This window comes from Halyomorpha halys, unplaced genomic scaffold, assembly GCF_000696795.3.
Source record: "Halyomorpha halys isolate HHAL.00 unplaced genomic scaffold, Hhal_1.1 Scaffold550.1, whole genome shotgun sequence".
NCBI classification, from domain to species: domain Eukaryota; kingdom Metazoa; phylum Arthropoda; class Insecta; order Hemiptera; family Pentatomidae; genus Halyomorpha; species Halyomorpha halys.
The window spans coordinates 124,455-145,487 of NW_027112242.1; the positions used below are offsets into that span (position 1 = coordinate 124,455).

General features: G+C 29.4%; 1 protein-coding gene and 1 long non-coding RNA gene across 4 annotated transcripts in view; one reads left to right on the top strand and one right to left on the bottom strand.

The window, feature by feature from the left end:
• raskol (Ras GTPase-activating protein raskol) overlaps positions 1-21,033 on the top strand; it is a 758,358-nt gene that overhangs the window by 101,000 nt on the left and 636,325 nt on the right. The window contains exon 1 of one of the 3 annotated variants that reach the window (XM_067050213.1): positions 583-619. The exons of the other annotated variants lie outside the window; for them this stretch is intronic. Within the exon in view, the coding sequence (XP_066906314.1) occupies positions 595-619 (25 nt within the window). The 5' untranslated portion in view covers positions 583-594. Of the gene's footprint in view, positions 1-582; positions 620-21,033 lie in introns of those variants that run through there. 3 annotated transcript variants of the gene reach the window in all.
• On the bottom strand, positions 3,669-9,170 carry LOC106684167 (uncharacterized). Its single transcript, XR_001343657.2, has 3 exons — positions 8,878-9,170; positions 3,881-3,950; positions 3,669-3,753 (listed from the first exon to the last, which is right to left on the bottom strand). It is a non-coding gene; the product is annotated as an uncharacterized lncRNA (long non-coding RNA).

The following is a 21,033-nucleotide window of genomic DNA, read 5'->3' on the forward strand; positions in this document are numbered from 1 at the left end:
TATTATTCTATATTATGTTATAGAATCGTTCTGCTTAGGCTTTGGAGGCTGATGAAAAGCGGCCCAGCATCAATACTTACTCCATGACCTTTAACCTACTGTCATTTCCTGAACTCAGTTTCAATCGTATTACACTGCAAAAGCTGTAGAATAGTTTTAGTATCGTTTTGGAAATATGCTAGCTTTCAATTTAACTAAAAGACAAGAATGTTTTAGAAAAATTAAATTAAATTTAAATTTAAATTAAATTAACTTAACTTAATGTAACAGTTTTTATTGGTATTAGCATTTTTTAAAATTAATAATGACATATGATTCTTAAATATGTCATAATGCATATGTTATGAAACATAAATAATCGTGTGGATTATATCTAGGCATTAAAATTATTCTAATTCGATAAATGGCCTAATTAGGCTGAGTTACACGCTTACGAACATTTTAATTTCCGCGTTATATTTTATTTAATGCCCTTTGTAGATGATTATACTTAAATTAATTACATTTATTATACATGCATAACACTTAACCTATTTCGGGCTCTATCTTATACTAGTATTTGCATCCTCTCTAGACATAGCCTGTTGAGAATCGATGATGTACGTCCGCAACTTTCCAAGTAATTTTTTCCTTCAATTTAAACTAGACTACTTTACTTGATGGAAAGAACCATTAGATATACTAAAGCTGCCAGAACTCAAATTAAAGTTAGTTGAATGCACTATACAGTAGTTGATGACGTTATTCTTCGTAGAACTAGTAGTGTCTATGATATTTGACAAAACAAAATCACAAAATGTTGATTTCTAGGTGTTTTGACAAAATTTCATGAGCAAATATAAAAACTACTAGTTTGTAAACGTCATTAATAACCGTTATAAACTACTTTATAATGCATTAAACTAACTTTAATTTGAGTGCTGGCAGACATTTGTACTTCTAATAGTTGTTTTTCATAAACAGAAAGTTTTGTTTGAGCAACTATAAATTAAAATTTTGTGAATTTATTTTGGCAAATACTACCTCTCCTACGAAGACAAACGTCATAAACTCCTTTATAGCACTTTAAATTAGGTGTAAGTTGCTATTATACAAATGTACGTCTAATAATTCCTAAGTTATAGTTTAACCAAAATAAATTCACTAACTACTGTTTTTCAGTATATTTATGAAATAAAAGAATATCTCGGGAACTATTGATGTAAGTCGCTCTACTAGGTATCATATTTTAAAAAATTTACTATTCTTTAAATTATATTATGATAGGTTTTTGTATTTTGAAAGGTTGTTTTGTTGTTAGGTTGATTTTGTTATTGTTTTGTTATTCCCCCTAACTATAGTTGACCTGCTCATTAATTTTTGACTAGTAAAAATACAGTAAAAATGAAATAACTATTTTTTTTTTCTGCCGGGCCGTTTTACTGTCATGCTTGTGTAGTTCGGTTGTCTTATATCCAAGCTTTATTTTTAGTTTCGCCATTGTGGTTCTTGACTGACTTTTCATAATTTTTAAATATCTTTCTTTAAATAATTAATGATAATAGGCATTTCATATTATGGAATATATTCCTCAGATTTAATACTAATTTCAAAGTTTATAATTAGAAAAAACTGTTTAACCTGCCTCACAATTGTGACTTTAGACATGAATACGTTTAATTATAATTTTAGTAATTGAAAAAATCTAATTACCATACATTTAAACCTAGAGATTCGTGTCAAAACAAATGAAAAGTTTGCGTTTTCCATCTGGAAACACTATTGGATCGCTTGCATTCGAATCTAGAAGTAATCAAAACGTTTTCTGATATAAATTTATGTATTAACATGGAATGGTTAGATCTACTTGCAAAAATAATATATAAGTATTATATATATTTTGTATTAGATACTTTGTTATTACAATGAAACAGACAAGAGGTCTAAAGTGGGTTTAAACTTTCCAAAAAATGTTTAAGATCCTCAAGATTTTGAACCGTTATACATTTATCGAAAGCGGAGTTTTAACAGTATATGTGTATATTTTAAGAGGATATGTATAATAAGAAGTCCTTCGAAATAGGGTATAAGAAAAAGAACAATAATGATGACTAATTTTATTTTTAATTCATGTTATTAAACAATAATATAGTTAAAATAATTACGTATGACCTCGGACATTTTATTTTTTTTTTACCGAGTCAGATTTGAACATGTTTAGGTTGTGGATACTGGATTAAGTGAAGGAATGGACGAATTTCTGTTTATTTAAAAAAATCCTCTACCCTTATTCTCTGAAAAATACCTTAGGATTAGCGATATCTGATTCCAGACCCTTGAAGCCAACTTTAGGTACGAAGCCAATAAAAACCCGCTTAAGGGCGCAATTTCCTTTGGGACCTTGACCCACTCCCGACCGTTCCAAACCGCTCCAGAGGACTTCCAATCCCGACTATTCTTTATTATTTTCCGCTGATTTTATTATTTAGTCACCAACTTTAAATATATATTAGCTTGTTATTCCCATATTCATTCTTATTATTATTTTTGTTGTTCATTTAGAAATGACCGAAAGATTTTAATGAATAGTGGGATAATTCAATTGAACGTCATTATCCGGTTCTTGATCAATATTTAAAAACAGCATATAATATCTTCCTATTCATTTACTCTGTCACTCAATCTCTTCTGCTATTTGCCATGCACCAGTAGTACCCTCATTTAGACTCGTTTTCAACCATCCTTTTTCCTCCTATCAGAATAATTATATTATGCTTATATATTCATTTATCATCGATAAACGTAATTATATTTTCTTATTTCTCTTTTTGTTTTGTGTTATTCCCTAGATACTAGAATTAGGATTGTGTTCAGTTTTTTTTCCTATTATATGGTTACTCTTTATGTAAATATGCTATTACTAAACTATATCTATATTTGGCTTAATTAATTTTAGTATATAGCTGCTATGAAATGTACTCCCAAATTGTTCTAAACGTACAGCTTTCCGGAACATTGAAGCTATTTCTTCATTTTATTTATGTATTTTGTTTGAGCAGTAATTTTAACTGCAATAATTTATGGATATTATTAATATTTTTTTCGTTCACTTAGATGTGAATTTAATCCATTCCGAGATCATTTAATTGTACTGTATTTAAATAATCAAAATGTTTATTTTCATCATGTAAATATTACATATAATATCTAACCTGGTCCCCTCTGGAAATTTATCCCTTCCGCCATCCTCCATGTTCAAGTTGTATTCATACAAACTCCGTCTGGATATTCTGAACGGGTACAACGTAAACGCATGGTTGCAACAACAATGGCTACAATGCTACACTGAATTGTTAGCCATGCGCCCATACATTATCATTAAAATAATGAATTCATTGTTTGAATCCCGCGCATGTTTGTGCTAGATACTTTTCAAATCATGATATTTTGTATCGAATCTTCACATGAATGTTTGAACGGTCGACCAAGACGTTGATGAGATATTCCAATCGATCTGATTTAGGTTTTTAAGGGCTAGTAATGTGAAAGTAAGAATGTAGTTAAAGATTATATATTCCTTGAATATTATGGTCATTAAAAAATAGTTTTTTATTTTTCACAATTTATATATCTGCCTCTATATATTTATACTTTAACTAAAGTACAAATACAATACAATTTATAATTTATTTATTTTCAAGTAAAATTGTTATAACTTCTTACTTCATTTATTTCTGCATTTTTGACGTCGTTACTGTCCATTATTTAGTCCATCTACAAATTAATTGATTAAATAACTTTTACTTGTACTGTCAGATTGAAACATTATTGCATTAATATATTGCATGTTAATAAAAATCACTAAATAGAATCCAATTATTTTTGGTATTATGTTGTTTACCTTCATTATTTGATGTTTTAAGTCCTCCTCATTTTGATATATTGTTCCAGTTATCATGTTATCAATAGTCCTGAAATTAATATTGTAACTATAATATTTACTAGAATCTATTATATATGTATATATATAAAATCTAAAATCCAGAAATAAATGGAGTAAGAAGTAATACGGTTTTTCCACTAAAATAAATTATTTGTGCTTCTTATTGTGTGTGCTTCTTACTTCCCCGCACTACTTTAGAGGGGTTAAACCCATATTTTATTGAGATTGAATGAGTTAGACCCTGGAGTATTATCTGATTCCAGTTATAAAACGGAATTTTATGACAGTATCGCCTCTTGAATACCAATGATTGTAGTATTTTTCCTTTAAGTCTTATCATTAAATTCATGATGTTATAAAATTGGGGTGTTAAATCCTAGAAATTTAATCAAAGAGTGTATTAGTAGTTTTTACATTTCAACTTTTATGCTTTCATTTTTCGTTCAAGGTTGTAATAATTATTAATTAACTTATTTTTGTTTGTTACAGGTAAGTCTGACGATTAACATTTAATGGTTGCTCCAACTATAGTATTATTGGTGAGTTATTGTTAGATTTGCATTTTAATGATTTAAGTCAAAACGTTATTGCTTTACAAACTCCGTAAATCCCTACCTCTTACATACTTTCTCACTATTCGTTCCTTTCTCACTGACAGATTATTTAAAGTAAACCACAATGGTTACAGTAAGTCACAATGGTCCTATCCATCCCTCTTCTTTCAGTCCGCTGGTGTTCCTCAGGGTAGTATCCTCGGTCCCATCCTCTATACAATCTATACAGCAGACATCCCAACCAATCCTAACACTATCCTCACCACGTATGTCGATGACACATGTGTGCTCGCTGTTACTAATAACCCTTTAATTGCATCCCAAACTCTTCAATCCCATATCACAGCCCTCGAAGAATGGTGTCGTAATTGGAGGATTAAAATAAATTCCAACAAATCCCATCAAATTACCTTTACCATATGTCGTAAACCTACTGACTGGCCTACAATATACTTCAATAATGTTGCCCTTACCCCAGTTGAACAGATCCGCTACCTTGGACTACATCTGGACAAACGACTAACCTAGAATCCTCACACAAGACTGGAAAGACAGGAAACTGCACGTCGATTTCGACTAGTACAGCACATACTAGACAAACGGTCTAAACTTCCAATTCATTACAAAAGACTGATCTACATGACTGTAATAAGGCCAATCTGGACATACGGCGTTGAGCTTTGGGGCTCCACTAAACCTTCGAATTCCTCTCGTATCCAATCCTTACAATCCAAAATCCTCCGTAAAATCCTAAATGCTCCCTACTTTGTCGCAAATAAAATCATCCACAAAGACCTTAATGTTCCATTTGTAACCGATCTAGCCCGAACCAGATATCAATCCTTCTATTACAAATTACCTACCCACTCAAACCCATTAGTTTCTAATATTGCTTCCTCTTTTATTCCGGACAATCCTCCGAGGCGTCTGAAAAGAAGATGGCCTCGAGACCTTATATTGTAAAAATGTTTTTAGAGTGCTACCAATGGGTAGTTTCTCTACATTCTTGTTCCATAAATTTATTTGATGTATTTTATGTACAGTTGTAAATATCAATAAATAAATTTTTAAAAAAAATCTAAACGTTATTATCTTTTTACTTTTCGGCTTCTAGATGATTTTCGGGATAGTATTTTCCGAAATAGTAGCAGTTTTTTGATCATGAATGGAAATAACACAACAAAAATAGTGTCCTATTTAAGAAAAAGATATATCACTTAATTCGTATTTAAAAGCAGCTTCTGATATGGTGATTTATTTATCAATTGTTATGAGTTGATAAAAATATGTGTGCATATCCATATTTCACTTTCCTGCCAGAACTAGACGTGTTTGAGTATAGTATTTGCATCGAGTCTGCCATCGTGCATTACGATGGTTGCATGTCGTAGGTTACATAGGTATGGTAGATAGGGAATAGACAGTGCTTAAAATAGGATATTTTTATACTTTGAATAATAATTAAAACTTTGTACTTGTGAAAATATTTTTATTCTCTAAAGAAGATGTATTAAGAAATGATTTTCAAATATAATGTTTATTAACTTCATTTAAAAGACTATCTGTGTAACAGAGCACCTTCCAAAGTTAATAGATAATGCCGATAAGTTTCCTCGTAAAATTAGGGCAAATGATAACTGTGACTAAATATAATTATTGGGATAAAATTACAGGAAAACTGAAGGAAAGATATAAATAAAATGTCAAATTTATTGTTTATATAATTCTAATAATGGGAAAGACCCGAAACGTGGAATACAAATGATAAAAAAAATTATTATAACGGGGTGTCTTTGTTTCACAAGAATTAGAGTATTATGAAAATACGCAAATAGAACGAATAGAATAAACTTAAAAATAACGGGATTATTACTGTCTGTATGGTTTTATTATGTAATTATATGAGTGTAGCAATCATTTGCTGTTATCTGTTTCTCTTGTTTAATTTTTTCCAATAACTAAAACTATACATATATTAGGATGTATTTATAATTTGCAGGGAAATAAATAAATATACCTTTTATACTGAATTCCTATAAGCTTGCTTTCAATAATTTAAACACACACCGTTTTCGTAAAAAAAAATATTAGTTACAATAAAACCACTGAAGACGCTATCTAGTCTGTTATTTATTTTTTATGGATTTAGTTTAACATATTTTTTTATTTTATTCAGATACTATTTGTTCATGTACTGATCATGTTCACGTGACAGACATTTGTAATCAATATTTAATGTGGACAAATCTGCGGTGTACAGATACTAATAAAATATATACATTTAAAATTTATTTAAGTTAAATGTTTAATTATTTTCCTGTATTATGAATCTTCATATTTTTTATTTATTTTTATTCAACAAATATAATTAATGTGGTTCTGTCAGAAGAAAATATCTGTCGGTCTGTGCCAAAGTTAACATACACAAATAATAATAATAATAATTAATTGTAACACTTTTAATTATTGAGGCGTTGTTGAGGATTCAACGGCTTATAAGCTGAAAGTATAAAATCTTTAAATTATTTCTAGAGCTAAAACTAATGTTTTAATTTATGAATTAGAACTAAAATACAAAAATAATTGATAATAGAATAAAGATAATATATTAACTGTTATAAAATTTAGTAATGAAATAAATAAATGAATGATATACAACGAACAAAAAAGAGAATAATAAATATACTTATTTACTACTAATAAATGGTTAGTAATAAATCTTGTAAATTCCTCTAAGCATGTGAGAAGTACAACTAAAAATTAGAATACAACTTAAATAGAGGGCTAGATATATCTAAGTAACATAACTCGGTATATAATAACTATTAACCATTTTGTACTTTTGAATTGAGATCGTATACTAGGTGTGCGATTATAAATCGTAAATATATAATGGTATTGGAGTGATAAAATTAAAAGTTTATTGCTTGATAAAATTACCGCGGGTGGTCTAGTCGGAACGGAAATTGTTTCATCGTGTATCGCATGACTCATTATGCAGATATCTCTTTCCTTGTGCACTATTCCCAAGTATCTTCCCTTAATGTACTGAGCGATCGTCTCTAAGATAAAACAGGCGATGTAGCCTTGACGGAAACTGCACCGCGGTTGGGGGTGTGGAGGACGCAGTTGCCATAGCGACCCCCTAAATCCGTCTCCCTCACCCTCGAAGCATCCCCTAGCTCCACGCTCTCTAATTCCTCATCTCCCGGTTCTATGGCTTCATGTATTATGTCTCCCTTATATAGCTATAATGTAGGAAGCTTTTGTCGGCGGCGTGGCCGGTATGACATCGCTCACCGCCGCGATTTTCATGGTCTAAGGTATCTGAATGATTTCAATTATTTCCAGCACATATTTCATCTCACTTTGTGAGTTTCATTGCCAGAAAGGGAATCAGTTAAAGTTTAACAGTTCGATCCCGATAAATATCAACTAAAAAGAAATAAAAATCTTACTAATTGATTTCTTAGCTCTGATGGATTTCCTATTAGTAATATTTGCATTCACTTACCTTCGTATGAAATATATTGTAACTGGAAGTATCGTGATAGTGAATAAATTCGTATTCGAGTTTCGACAGAAGTACACGTTTTTAAGATCTCGTGAGCCCAAATAACTAAGCCACGCAAAGAGGTTTGTGTATGTGAACAGTTCAGCCAAAAAGGAAAAGTCATACGAAACTGAAATTACCTGTTTAGAGTAGGTTTATGTCCGGGATGTTTCAGCAACTTTTTCATAAAAATCGATCCACCAGAAGTGACACTTGATATAATCTAAACTGATATAATCGATTTTACCTTCTTTTTTTTTAAATCTAGAAAACGGTTTTTTTAATTTCGATTAATGATATTTTACAACGAGATGTAATATCAAAAGGACTTTTCTGAAATCTTTTAGAATTCTATTCAGTCAACCTGTCAACTGAAAAGCTCATTTGGAAAATTAGTTGGGGAAAGTATTACCTCAGTAAATCATATAGAGATATCTCTTCTGAAATGAGTTATAATTAATTCCAATTTAAATTAGGGTAAGCGAAAGTTTAGTGATACACCCCCAGCATCAGATTTTTAAGTGTTACTTCCCCTTAGCAACTAAAATAATAGATTTAAAAACAGCTGATTTCTATGTTTTTAATTAAATAATATATTTTTAAATTTTATTTTCTTAACTGCTAATTTAGTAGCATTTGAAGTTAACTGATGTAATTCAGTGGTTTATTATTTTTCATAAATGAGCATTATAGCTCATAATTAGCAGCGGGGCTAATACAAGTACCATTTTTATTTCTTAGGTACTTGTATTGGCCATGCTGAAACATGTACTCCATAATCTGACACCTTACCAAAACTGAAATACTCGTACATTAAATAAGGAAACGTATGATGTGTATATGCCTACCTCATATAATTGGTCGAGTTAATCATTTTTTTTTTATTTGCATGGTCCAATACGAGTTTATGTTTTTCGCCCAACTTTAAATAAACCTTATTCAAACCATACATAGCACCACTTATTCTTGAGCTATCAAACCATGGATCTTTATAATTCCTTTCTTCTTTTTGTGGCCTTTACCTGCGCACCTCTGCTGTTCTCCTTTTTCACCTAAATAAATACACATTTCACGGCTCTCCTCGCATACTTACTTCATTGGGAAGTATTCATCTATAATTTTGAAAGTACGTTAGCTTATATCTTCCGTTGTGGTTTGTCGTTTTAAAAAAAAATCTCTAAAATAATCAACACATGGTTTTATTTATTTTAAAACTGTAAGCAAATAAAGGATGGTTATAGTTTTACCTACTGCAAACTTTCAGTACAGCTAATACGTTAGTATATTTTTTATTTATTAAAATAAAAAGCTCAAATTTTATTTATTAAAAAAATAAAACTCGGAATTTTTTCAAACCACGTCAATGTAATAATATTTCGAAGAGGAGTGTATGTATTCTTACAAATCGTGAACTCACAATGCTCATTTAAAACAAATTCCAAATATAGGATATTTTGTAGTTAGACCATTTTTTTTTATCTATCCTAAAATGTCTAGAAAAACATTTTGTTACGTATTCAAATTTATCTAATACTCATCAAAAAAATAAAAAATAAATGAAAAACTAAACATAAAATAAAACTTTTCAAATAATAACGAAATAATTTATGCACAACATAAAAAAAAAAAAATTAAGTAACAACAAAATAAAGTCACATTCACACTTATATTCAATTTTTACATTCAGTCTTTGGAACTCCTAACCAAGCTTTGCCACCCCTGTGTGGAATGCAAAGTAGTGCTTCAAGAGATCCCAGCACTTCTCTTCCAGCTGCGCTGGTCCGGTTGGAGTCTGAATGAAAGTTCTAGAGCCGCTTACAGTCATAACAGAACCTCTAGAATGATTTCATAGTTCCAAAAGTCATTAAAATTTGACTGTCTGTTGAGGCTTTTTTTCTGGGATATATTTTTGTATAGCCAATAGTTTTATTCTTACTAGATAAAAAATTATAGAAATCATTTTTGTATGCTTTAAGATGGATTTGAATGTGAAAATATTGATATGAGATAGCAATGGCAATGTGAATTGAAGTGCTTATGGGTAGAACTGAAGTATTGGCATTTCAGTATGCCTGCCATAAAGAAATGTTTCTCAAGATCGTATTATAACCAACAGGGATGTATAGTTACTCTAAAATTGTCACTTATTTGAGGAAAAGTATCCTCAAACACAAATCAAGGATTTTTCAAGGAGGGCTTTAGGTTTGGAGCGGGGTTTATCTACATCTCTGTGAATATGGTCTAGATAGTTGTAACAGTCATAGTCTAGTGTTTTTAAGTGGTAAACAACCTAATGCAATAATAATAAATTAATTATAAATTTTACTCTTGGGAATATTCCGAGAGAATGCTATTCATAATTAACCTTGTTATTATTTTGAGGGAGTGCTGTTTATCTTATTCCTGTAGATTGTCCGAACACTGAAAATGGAAATGAGGTTAGGGAATTGAATAATCTGATTTCCTCGTTTGGAATCTAATCTGCTCAACTTTTGTAAATTATTGAGTTGATTTTAGATGAGATTATCTTGTTTTAGATGCTTTGATATTGTTTCAGATTGGTTTTATTAAGATATTTGATTCCTTTTTGTAAAGATAATGTTTGTAATTTTAATTCATGTACTATTTAATTTGCAATGATGGTCGATAAGTATCTTAAGTCACTTTTATTTGAAATTCCATATAAATTTATTCATATTATGAATTATGAATTGTTAGTACCTAGGTAGTGTACCAATTCTAGGTTTTCAAACTTTTCCTTATGATTTGTCAGATTTTTCATTTTTCCACTCAGAAAGAGTCTAAATATCCCTACACTAAAGAAAATGTAATGTATATTAGGTTACTTGAATGTTATAAATTTGTGTATTAAATGTATATGTTTATATTTCATCTTATAAATTTAGTTACTTAGGTTTGAGGTAGTGATTCATAGAATGTTATTTATTACTATGTTATTAAAACGTCCTTTTTAGGCTAAATTCTAACAATTCTAAAGAGAAAAACCTTTTGATGAAAGACATAAATTCATAGTTAATGGGGGGAAAAGAAATATCATATGATAAATAATAAGAGTTTGTTTTTCTTTCAAGCAGACTTATTTTTGATTTATATGAAAATTCATGTTTAAGGTTTTGAAAATACGCTAAATCCGAATCTGATTGGGATTTACCTAAACAATTTTTTTTATATTTACTTTACTAGTAGTAATTTTTAGTTTTTGTAATTTTTATATACTTAAACTATCAGATGAGTTTAAGTATATAAAAATTACAAAAAATCTTTTATTCTGATTCTACATTTAAAAATAAATCGATAAGTATATAATATCAGTTAAATATTTGGAGAGCAAAGGCGGTATACAAACAAACGTGTTTGTGTTAAAAAACATGTTTTTAAAAATCCAAAAATACGTAAAATAGTTTTTCTCAGCTCTAAGCTTGCATTGGCAAGAACCGAAGAACACGTGTCTAGTATTTTTTGAACTAGTGTCACTAAAAAAAGTTTCTTTGAAATTGGTAATTCCAGGTATGTCTAGTCTCCCCTTATTAGATAACTTAATTTCTTGTGCATGAGGGAAATGAAAGAAAAAAGACTTTAACAATATTATTTTTATTGAGAATACCTCCCGTTAGCTTCAATTAATTTTTTTATAGTCTTTGGACAAAAATTAGAAATGTTAATTTGTCCTCTAATTTTAAGATCTCATAGAATATGCTAGTTAACTTATAATATGGTATCTATACGTTACTAGACTGAATGGTATCCAACCTACTAACATTTTTTTCTTGACCTGAGAGCTTGAAACATTAAAAACAAGAAAATAATCAAAATAAAATTAATAAAAAAAGGTAAAATTTGGATTTTCTGAGTTTATTTTTTCAAGATGTTTCGTCGTACAGGGAATGACAAATCCTCTGGCATAGGGTGAAATGTACTTAAGCAAACTTAAGTTATTTTGAAATAAATTTAATATTTCTTTTATTTGTTTCATGACTCAACTTTCATAAGAGGGAATATAACGTATTGCAATATGTGGTAAATCATCACATATATAAACATATTATGTTCTCAACATATTCTTTCACATTTATGTAAATAAAATATATTTATAAAATATAGATAGAGGACCTCAATTTTACCTTATAGGAATACAGATGCCTTTTAGTTGTGTTAGGATCGAGTTCCATTGGAAGCCAGTCTTATAAAACTTTTGCAAATAGCTACACATTTATTGGGAACAATAAGGAAGCAGCATGAAGCCATTTTCTGTTGAAGAACACAATGCTCTTTCTCCCCAACCAATTTTTGCTGGGATCAATAAACGTATGTAGTAGTGTAAATTGTTTTGGCCGGAGGCTTCTGGGGAGTGAAGTGGGCCCATCCTTTCAGTAAAAATCCAGTTTGAATCCTTTTTTTTATGCATTCATTTTTTATGTTTCCATTTTGCGAATAATATTCATTTTTTTCATGACAAAAATAATTTAATAACCGTGCAAGTTTATTTTTTTCCTTTTAATTTTACTTGCCATTATATGTACCTTTCATTATTTATTATGAAAACTGAACTAAAGCCCTTATATAATTACAGAGTTCGCCCAGAATACCATTGATTAGTAATATAAATATATAATGATAATACAACAAACTAATAAACATATTTATAAAAAATAACCTGTAAAACTAAATCAAACACACCCATAAATTAAAATAAATAATATAAGACATAAAAGAACATTAAAAGTTAAAAAACTAAACATTCACTGAAGTAATTTAAAAAATATATAATGTGTTTAAGTTACATTATACTTAAAAACCCAAGCATAAAATAGACGTAAAAGTAATTTAAAACATGCATAAAAATTCAATATTTTAAGAGTTATAAATATAAACTTTTTAAACATTAAATAACATACGAAATATAAATAAACTATTTAAAATATTTATATGGCAGAAAAAAAGATTGCTAAGTATTATTATTATTTTTTTCTAATTGCCCATTTTATTAATATTAATTCAGGTGGATTAATGTGTCAGTGGGGTGGCTCAGTCTGGTCATTTTTGTTGTGGTAAACCAACTTTCTGTGTTAACATTGCTGCACTCTGCTGAAGAAAGTAATCTTTTTTTTCATTTCATGAAGCCCTATATAAATAAATTAAAGAAATACGAAAGTAAGTCAATTTTACCTTCCACTGATGCTCGGTACATGTTTGGGAGCTCTCTGTTCCTGTGGGACCCTTAAACCACCAGTACAAACCTGATAAAAAATATATACGTATTCCAAGGCAAGGTTACGACCGCGGTGGTACTACTCCTCTAACTGCCTTCATGCATTAAACATACGCCATTGTCCCTTCTCTACTCTTATTTAGCCTAGAAATCTGTTTGCTAAGTCCTGTTCCTAACATACCTGTGGCTTACTATGTAAATCGAGGCTCTTGGATTTTCGGGACGAAATATTCTGTGAATACAATTTTCACTTATATAAATATTGGATTTTTTAATTTTGCATTATCCCTGGTATCTCGGCTCGCAATGGCTAAAGTCTTGTACTAATTTAATAAACTAAAAGCTACAGATTTTTTTTTTTTATATACATGATGAAACATTCTTAGCCTGAAAGAGATTTTACGTTTAATATGTAACAACTTTAACAAATCCTATTAAGTCAAAATGAAGGTAAAATATTGCCGTTTCTGCATAGAGACTTATGAATGAATCGCGGAATATTAAGAGGACGATTATCTACTAGATCCAACTTATGATCTTTGCATGTTTTTCTAGCCATATTGAAAACAAAAGACTTGGATATTTTAATCAATCCTAAAATTCTGTCCTTTTGACATAAATTCTGTTCCTTTTAATTTTTTTAAATCAAAAATATAAATAAACTGTTTAATTTTGTGTATAATGTATATTTGTATAGTAAAAATTATCTTTGCATGTCTTTCTAGCCATATTGAAAACAAAAGACTTGGATATTTTAATCAATCCTAAAGTTTTGTCCTTAAGACATAAATTCTGTTCCTTTTAATTTTTTTAAAATTTATAAATTGATTTTTTTTTATTATTTCTACTGGAAAGTGGCGAAATTTAGTGTGTTCAAGTTTTAATAAACGTCATCTGTATTGTGTGATGAAAGAAATAGCAAATGATGTTCAAGAAAGAAAAAAAAAATCCCAAATATAATTTTTTTCTATATTGTTGAAGTATGTAAAATAATTATTTATTTTTAAAGTTGATAAAGTAGAATAAATTTCAATTTCTTATTTCATAAATACTTTTTTCGTTCGTTCCTACTTGCTCAACTATCCTGGCCTACTCCCTCTTCTATAGATATTAGCTCAGATGAGATTAGCGAAAAAGACATTAGAAAATGTATAAATTTGATTTTGGTAACTTTCTATAATTTGAAAGGAAAAAATCAGTGCGGGTGTGAGAGAGATAGAGAGAAAAGTTCTGTCTACTAGTTGATATCATAACAAACAATAAACATTATTAACCGCTGATAAAGAATGAGATACCTAAAAGTTCATGAACCAACTCTATTATTAAAAAATCTTAAATTATTATATTCTAATCTTTATGAGATAAATAAATGTTATAAAGATTCAAAAGGTTTTTTCTATTATTATATAGAAGGCAAATTGTTAGTTTACAAGAGCTTTGGATAGCAAAAAACTAAATAAGTTTTATTTACTTTATATTTAATTCACAAACTGTTTTTTAATTACAATTATTAAATTATATCTAAGTAGCGGCTTTTCAAAGACGTAAATATCCACATTTCCTTGAATGGTCCACTCACACATTTTAACTGAAAGGCTTGCTTTGACCTTCCACTAATCTTGCTGTGAATAAATGTTGGCACTGGTATTTAAAAGATAAAGCGCTAAGCGGATTCTTTTAAAAGCTTTTATAAGGTCTAATGCTTCCGCTTAAAGGGAATTTCATTAAAAACAATTTATTTATTTTCATCCCATTTTATATATAGTATATAAACTCATATTCGCCCTAGTGCCTGTAAGAATATTTGGATAATTAATTTCTTTTGAAATTCTTGGATAAAATTATTAGATCATGAAGTAATTTTAGACAACCTTGATAAAGGTGGCATAACAAATACAGAAAGATCAAGAGAATAAAACATGACAGGTTCAAAGCTAAGGCTTCACACGAGGATTCGATTACTCTGTATGCTCTCACATGCAATGCGGACATTCAATGCCACACGTCAATCTCTGAGCAATCCCTAGCTTGTTTCTGTATAGTTATTCAGTTTTATTATTTTTAATATTAAAGATTAATTTTTTTTTTTATATTAGTACTTATTATCTTACGAATGATGATAATGATATTATATCTTGCGAAACGAAAAAAATGCACAGGGTATGCGCCCATCAATTTAACAATTAATCTCTTGTTAGAACAGACCATTTTTTAATGCTGTTTTCGTTATTATCTATTATTTTCTAAGCCTGTATGTGTTGAATTTTTATTTTATTTTTGGTTGTCCAATAGTAATAATACCTCCTATATTAAATATAATAATAATACATCTAATACTAAAATTCAGCATTGAAGCCATTTAAAGCTACTTCGATGAAACTAAGATTGGGGTGAGTGGCACTTCCTGTGGGTCGAGTTTGACAATTAGGTTGCTATAACATTCCATGCATACACTCAGATTTTTACAACTTACCTTTTAGAGCAAGGCTGTTCAACAAAACACACTGTTCAGACACGCACACGCCATTTAGTAAGGGTTAGTTATTTTGACTCGTATAAAAGAACTCATCAAATAAATTTTTCAAGAATATATACGAGAATTTATGAGAGAAATATATTTATTGTTAAAGTTTTATTCTAAAAGCATGTTAGTAAAAGTTTTATTCTACTTTTATATATGTGTATGTATAAATTATAAAAGCTTTCCAAGAACTTTTTGACTAGCACTTTTGTATATGTACATAAAACAATTCTATATTAATAGACCTTTTGTAATACGAATGCTTGTTTAGTGCGCCTGATTATATTTATATAAATAAAAATTTCAAGTGGTTTCTTTTTCAAGTTGTGTCGAAATTCTCGAGTTTGGTGGTTAAAGTTTTGTTCATATACATCCATAAAATTTTAATGTTATTATTTAGTTGTATAATGTTGTGAAGAGGTTAAACTGATTTTTTTTTTTTTTTTTTTAAGTTCCATAATTTGGTTGAACACTGAACTAATTTCTATGAAATAGCTCAGCTCTAACTATTGCTTATTTACGAAAACACAAGCTGTTATTGACCAGAATTGGTAATTATAGTTTGGCCTACTGGTTCCTAGTTACTAGACACCTAACCGCAACTAGACATAACCACACGAGGTGGTTACAGAGGTTGCCAAGTGTTTGATTAGAGGCTAGGCTGATGAGAGGGGAGGTACGATACCTGTGATCAGGTTTTAGCTACTGCCACTGTCATCAGGGTACACTGTACGGTGTAATCTACTGTTTCTGTTGTATGCGGTTTTGAAAACATAGTATGCTGGCCTATTTTCCATCAATTATTTTCTTTATACATTTTATAAATAAAATAATATGTCTAAATTCATCTGTCTACTATATTATTATTATATATTTTCTTAAATACTACTCCTGGTAGCATTTGTTATAAGTAGAGACTGGATGTTCGTGCAACTGCATCTTTTGTTTCCAAGTTTTAAATTCCGTCAAACCCTGAATGAAATTCAAACCATGGAAAAGACATTCCAATAACACTAACTTTATTTTGCACATTTTGAGGTTTCTTCACAAATCAGCACGTTTTGAGGTTTTTCATCACAAAATTGCACATTTTACTATTTTTGTATTAAATTTAGATTTTTATTGCATCATATTTAATGCTTGAACTAACTTCTTCATTTTATACATGTATGTATACAAATATTTATTCATTTTTATTATTTTTCTTAATTTAATTCATAGTTTAAAATATAAATTTGAGGTTAAAATATAAACAGTTGAATTTAATTTTTAAAAAACAAAACGATTAAATATAATTTACAAATATTCTTGAAATAGTATTAATAGGTTTCGGGTAGCGATCAAAATGTCTATCTAGAATAAGCTTGTATTTTATTGAGAAGGTTCATTGTTTTAACTCCGGTTTCCCGTCCGCCTCATGCCTTCATTCATCTGTCTTTGTTGTAATTAGTGAGAATTTCAAATTTTAATTTTCAAACTTTTTTAGTTTTTATCAGCAATTTTAAACTTTAACAAAATTTGTAATCATTCAGTGGGCTTAGATAAATTCAAATAATGTTAAGTAATTTTTCCATTTTTTCTTGGGGATTTTAGATCTACAATACATTAATTAATTACACACCCAAGAATCATTAAAAAAAGACACATTAAACTTTAGCGGACGTAATAGCCGAGCACGTTTAGGCAAAGGTCTCCAAGTTCCTGGTTCAGAACGTTTTGGGGTGGATTCACACCTGGGTCAGTCAATATTTATTTCACGGCGGTCCCAAGAAATGGCATCTCCACTCAGGAGCTATTTAGGTTTTTATGGAAGACGAGCAAAAAAAATAATTAAACTGTTATACGCAATCTTGATACAAAATGGGCGTGGATTTCCGATGTCTTGAGGCAAAACGGATATACTATAAATTAGTTTTATAAATGAAAAAATCAGATTAATTGGCCCAATAGTAATTGATGGTCTCTTATTAAACAGTTATAATCTTCCTACACTTGGTGAACTTAAATACTTCGACTCTGAGCTCTTGACACTAGGATTTATTGTTTTAGAGCTTTACTCTTGCAACCAATTTATACAAATTTCCCAATATATATTACTGTAAATATCTATATTTAGCTATTTTAAACAATCTGTACCTTATTATAATATATTTGCATTTTATTTTAATATATTTAAAAAATATTTTGGATTTATTTCTTTTTTTACTGAAATATAAAACACAGTTGATATGTAATAAGTAGCAAAGAAAAATAAGTGTTTATTCCGAAGCAAAATTTTATCGTACATATTATAATAATGAAATAAAAACAAGGTTCTGCACTTCACAGCTATTCTTTTAAGGTTAAGATCATGCTTAAACTTTTAGAGCTTTACTCTTGCAACCAATTTAAACAATTTCTTTGGTCATTTTTAGTTAAATTTCTGTTTTAAATGTTGTAATTTATTATGTAAAAAAACTGTAACCCTATTTCAATTTTATCTTTGGTTTAGGAACTCTTTTATTAATTAATAAAATTATTTTCGAAATGAAAATTGTGAAACTTTTTTAGTTAATACTGAGCCTGTTATATTTCAAAACCTTTGCCATCGAGTAGAAACAAACCCTATGCCATTGTACAGTTAACAAAAAAGAAAAAATGGAAAAAAAAGTGCGAGAAAAGAAAAGAGACGAAGGCTTTGTAAAAACAAAGAATGCTAAAGAAGAGGGAAATTATTGCGAAAACAAACAAGTCCATGACCTTTCCAACGAGTATAAACACCTGAAAGTATTCTTGCTACCGAACTCTTTGCCTTTTTTTAGTTCAAAACCACATTGTGAAAAATAAGGATAATAGTTATTAATACTTTTTCATTTTTACGATTAGTTTCTGCATCGCGGATTCCTTATTTTAGCACCACTTTTCAGTTTTTTTAAAAGTCTGAATCGATCCCGTTGTCATAATGCAATATTGGATATCACACGTTGTATATATAAAATATGTTAATTTACAAAAAAATATAGGTACAGTATGGTTGATACAGTTAGAACCTTTTTCCGCTAGATTAATTTATAGTAATGGATCAATATATTATTATTTAATTTTCATTAATAGAAGTATTGCGGGGCTTCGCTACTGTTGAAAAGTTAAGACAGTTATTTCTGCAGCATTATACATTCATCATTCTTTCATGTCTTACCTTAAAAATCGAAGTTTTTAACTTGGAAACTACTTCGTGTCTTGAATAGATTAAAAGTTCAATTACACTAATTACGGACATCCATTTTACTTAAAATTGTGCAATAAAGTATTATTAGTTATATGAAAATTGAAGTTTACTTAGTATGTTTTAATTTGATATTAATCATTTTAAATGTTTTTTTTTAATTTGTTTTTTTAATAGAGCCAGCCCTATTTAGCTTTATCTAGAGGTAACCAACCTATTCTAACTATAGAGGGGAGTCAAGTTTTCATTTCGTGGGACCACCACAAAAATAAAATTCGATCCTCCACTAACTCACTCAGCTTCAAACCACCCTTCTGCACCTACTAGTCTTGCGCTAGTGCTTTCAAGTTCGCTGCTCAGCTCTTTCGCATCTTTGTTGAATCTGTTTATCTTTCTGGTTTTCTGGTCTCTCTCACGTAGTTTCTTGCCAACTATCGTTGTGTAGAGGGATCCTGTTGTATTGCTTCGAGCCACATGGCAAGCTCATGTTAATCTCCTCATTTTCATATCATGAGATATTGAAGGACCAGTCTCTGCTAGTTCTTTTCATCCATATGTCAAGGCTCTGTTCCTGGATCGCTCCGTTAATTGTGCGTAGGACTTTCATTGCAAATCTCTCCATTCTGCTTTGTAGGGTGCATGTTAGAGCTGTAGGACTCCAAGCCGTATATCAGAAAGGTATATATAGTATTAAAAAAATTAAATAAATATACCATATAAATATTTCATTTTATACTTTATCTTTATTTATTTATATGTACTAACTCGGCAACTGTCTATTACTTTGGAGGTTAATACGAAAAAAATAATAAATAATGTTTCATATAGTATTATATGAATAAAATATTTTTAGCCTCACATTTCCTCAATTAATTTTCTACGATTTCATCTATGATATTTTTTCTCTGTTACTGAATCATTACTTACATTGAAACTCAATAATTTTGTTATGCGTCATTGATATGAAATGTATGTAATATCCCTTATTCTAATGATTAATTAAAAAGTAAATAATTTTTTTTTTTTTGTTATTGAATGTTTACAGTTACAAGAGGTCAGTGTGTCTGTTTTTTTCTTAGAAATCTGTGTATGGTTATGGTTATCTTCCTTTCTGTGACAGTGCGGGACAAAAGAGATTTTCCGGTTGATTTTTTTTTTTTACGATCTGGAGTTGTACATAAGCTGCATTCTTTCAGGGAATCTATATTATGCTCTCCGTTTAAGATTTGATTGTATGATGGTTAGTCTTCAGTATAAACTTTAATTCATATTGTTTTAGTCAGAAACAAATAAAATTTTATTTGTTTTGAGATTGTTAGTTCTGGAAGATCGTAAAGCAGCGTAAATTAATGGTTTGGTTGACGAGAACCAATCAGGAACATGCTGATGATTGCAGAATCTTTGTTATGACCGAGGCTTTAACTAGCGTATCACATTGGAAGTTTAGATTATCATTTCTCGTTTATGTTCTAAGTATAACGGAATCTAATGGAGTACGTTAGTGTTGCTAAGGAAGGAAAACATACCTCAGTATTTTTTTATTATATGGGTACCTATTTCCAACTTCAGGTGATATAATATCCCTGCTATACAGAAATATAGTCGATAATATAAAATTGATCAATTTATTACAATTTTCCCAAAAATAGTATACCTAATTTTCATTATAATTTCCTTTTATAATAGCTTATTAATTTAATTATAATTTATAATATAGATAGTTTAATAAAAGATTTGGAATTAGAGCGTATTGCAAATTCGTAGGAACTTTCAGGGTATGTTTTGTACTAATAATAATTACATGTGGACTCCGTCTCTTGTGTGGCTACCATATTAAAGAAAATTATATTACACTGCATTTTTTTACCTGCATTCTTCCTGGGGATCTCTCTTTTTTCGCTCAACCAATCCAAAAAATTTATATTCCTATTGCATCATCTGTCTCTATTATACCTGAATAACGGCCAACTAAAACAATACCCCTTTTTCTACATTAATTTTTTTTTCCTTTTTTTATTTTTTTTATGTAAGTATCCTTTATTAGTCGT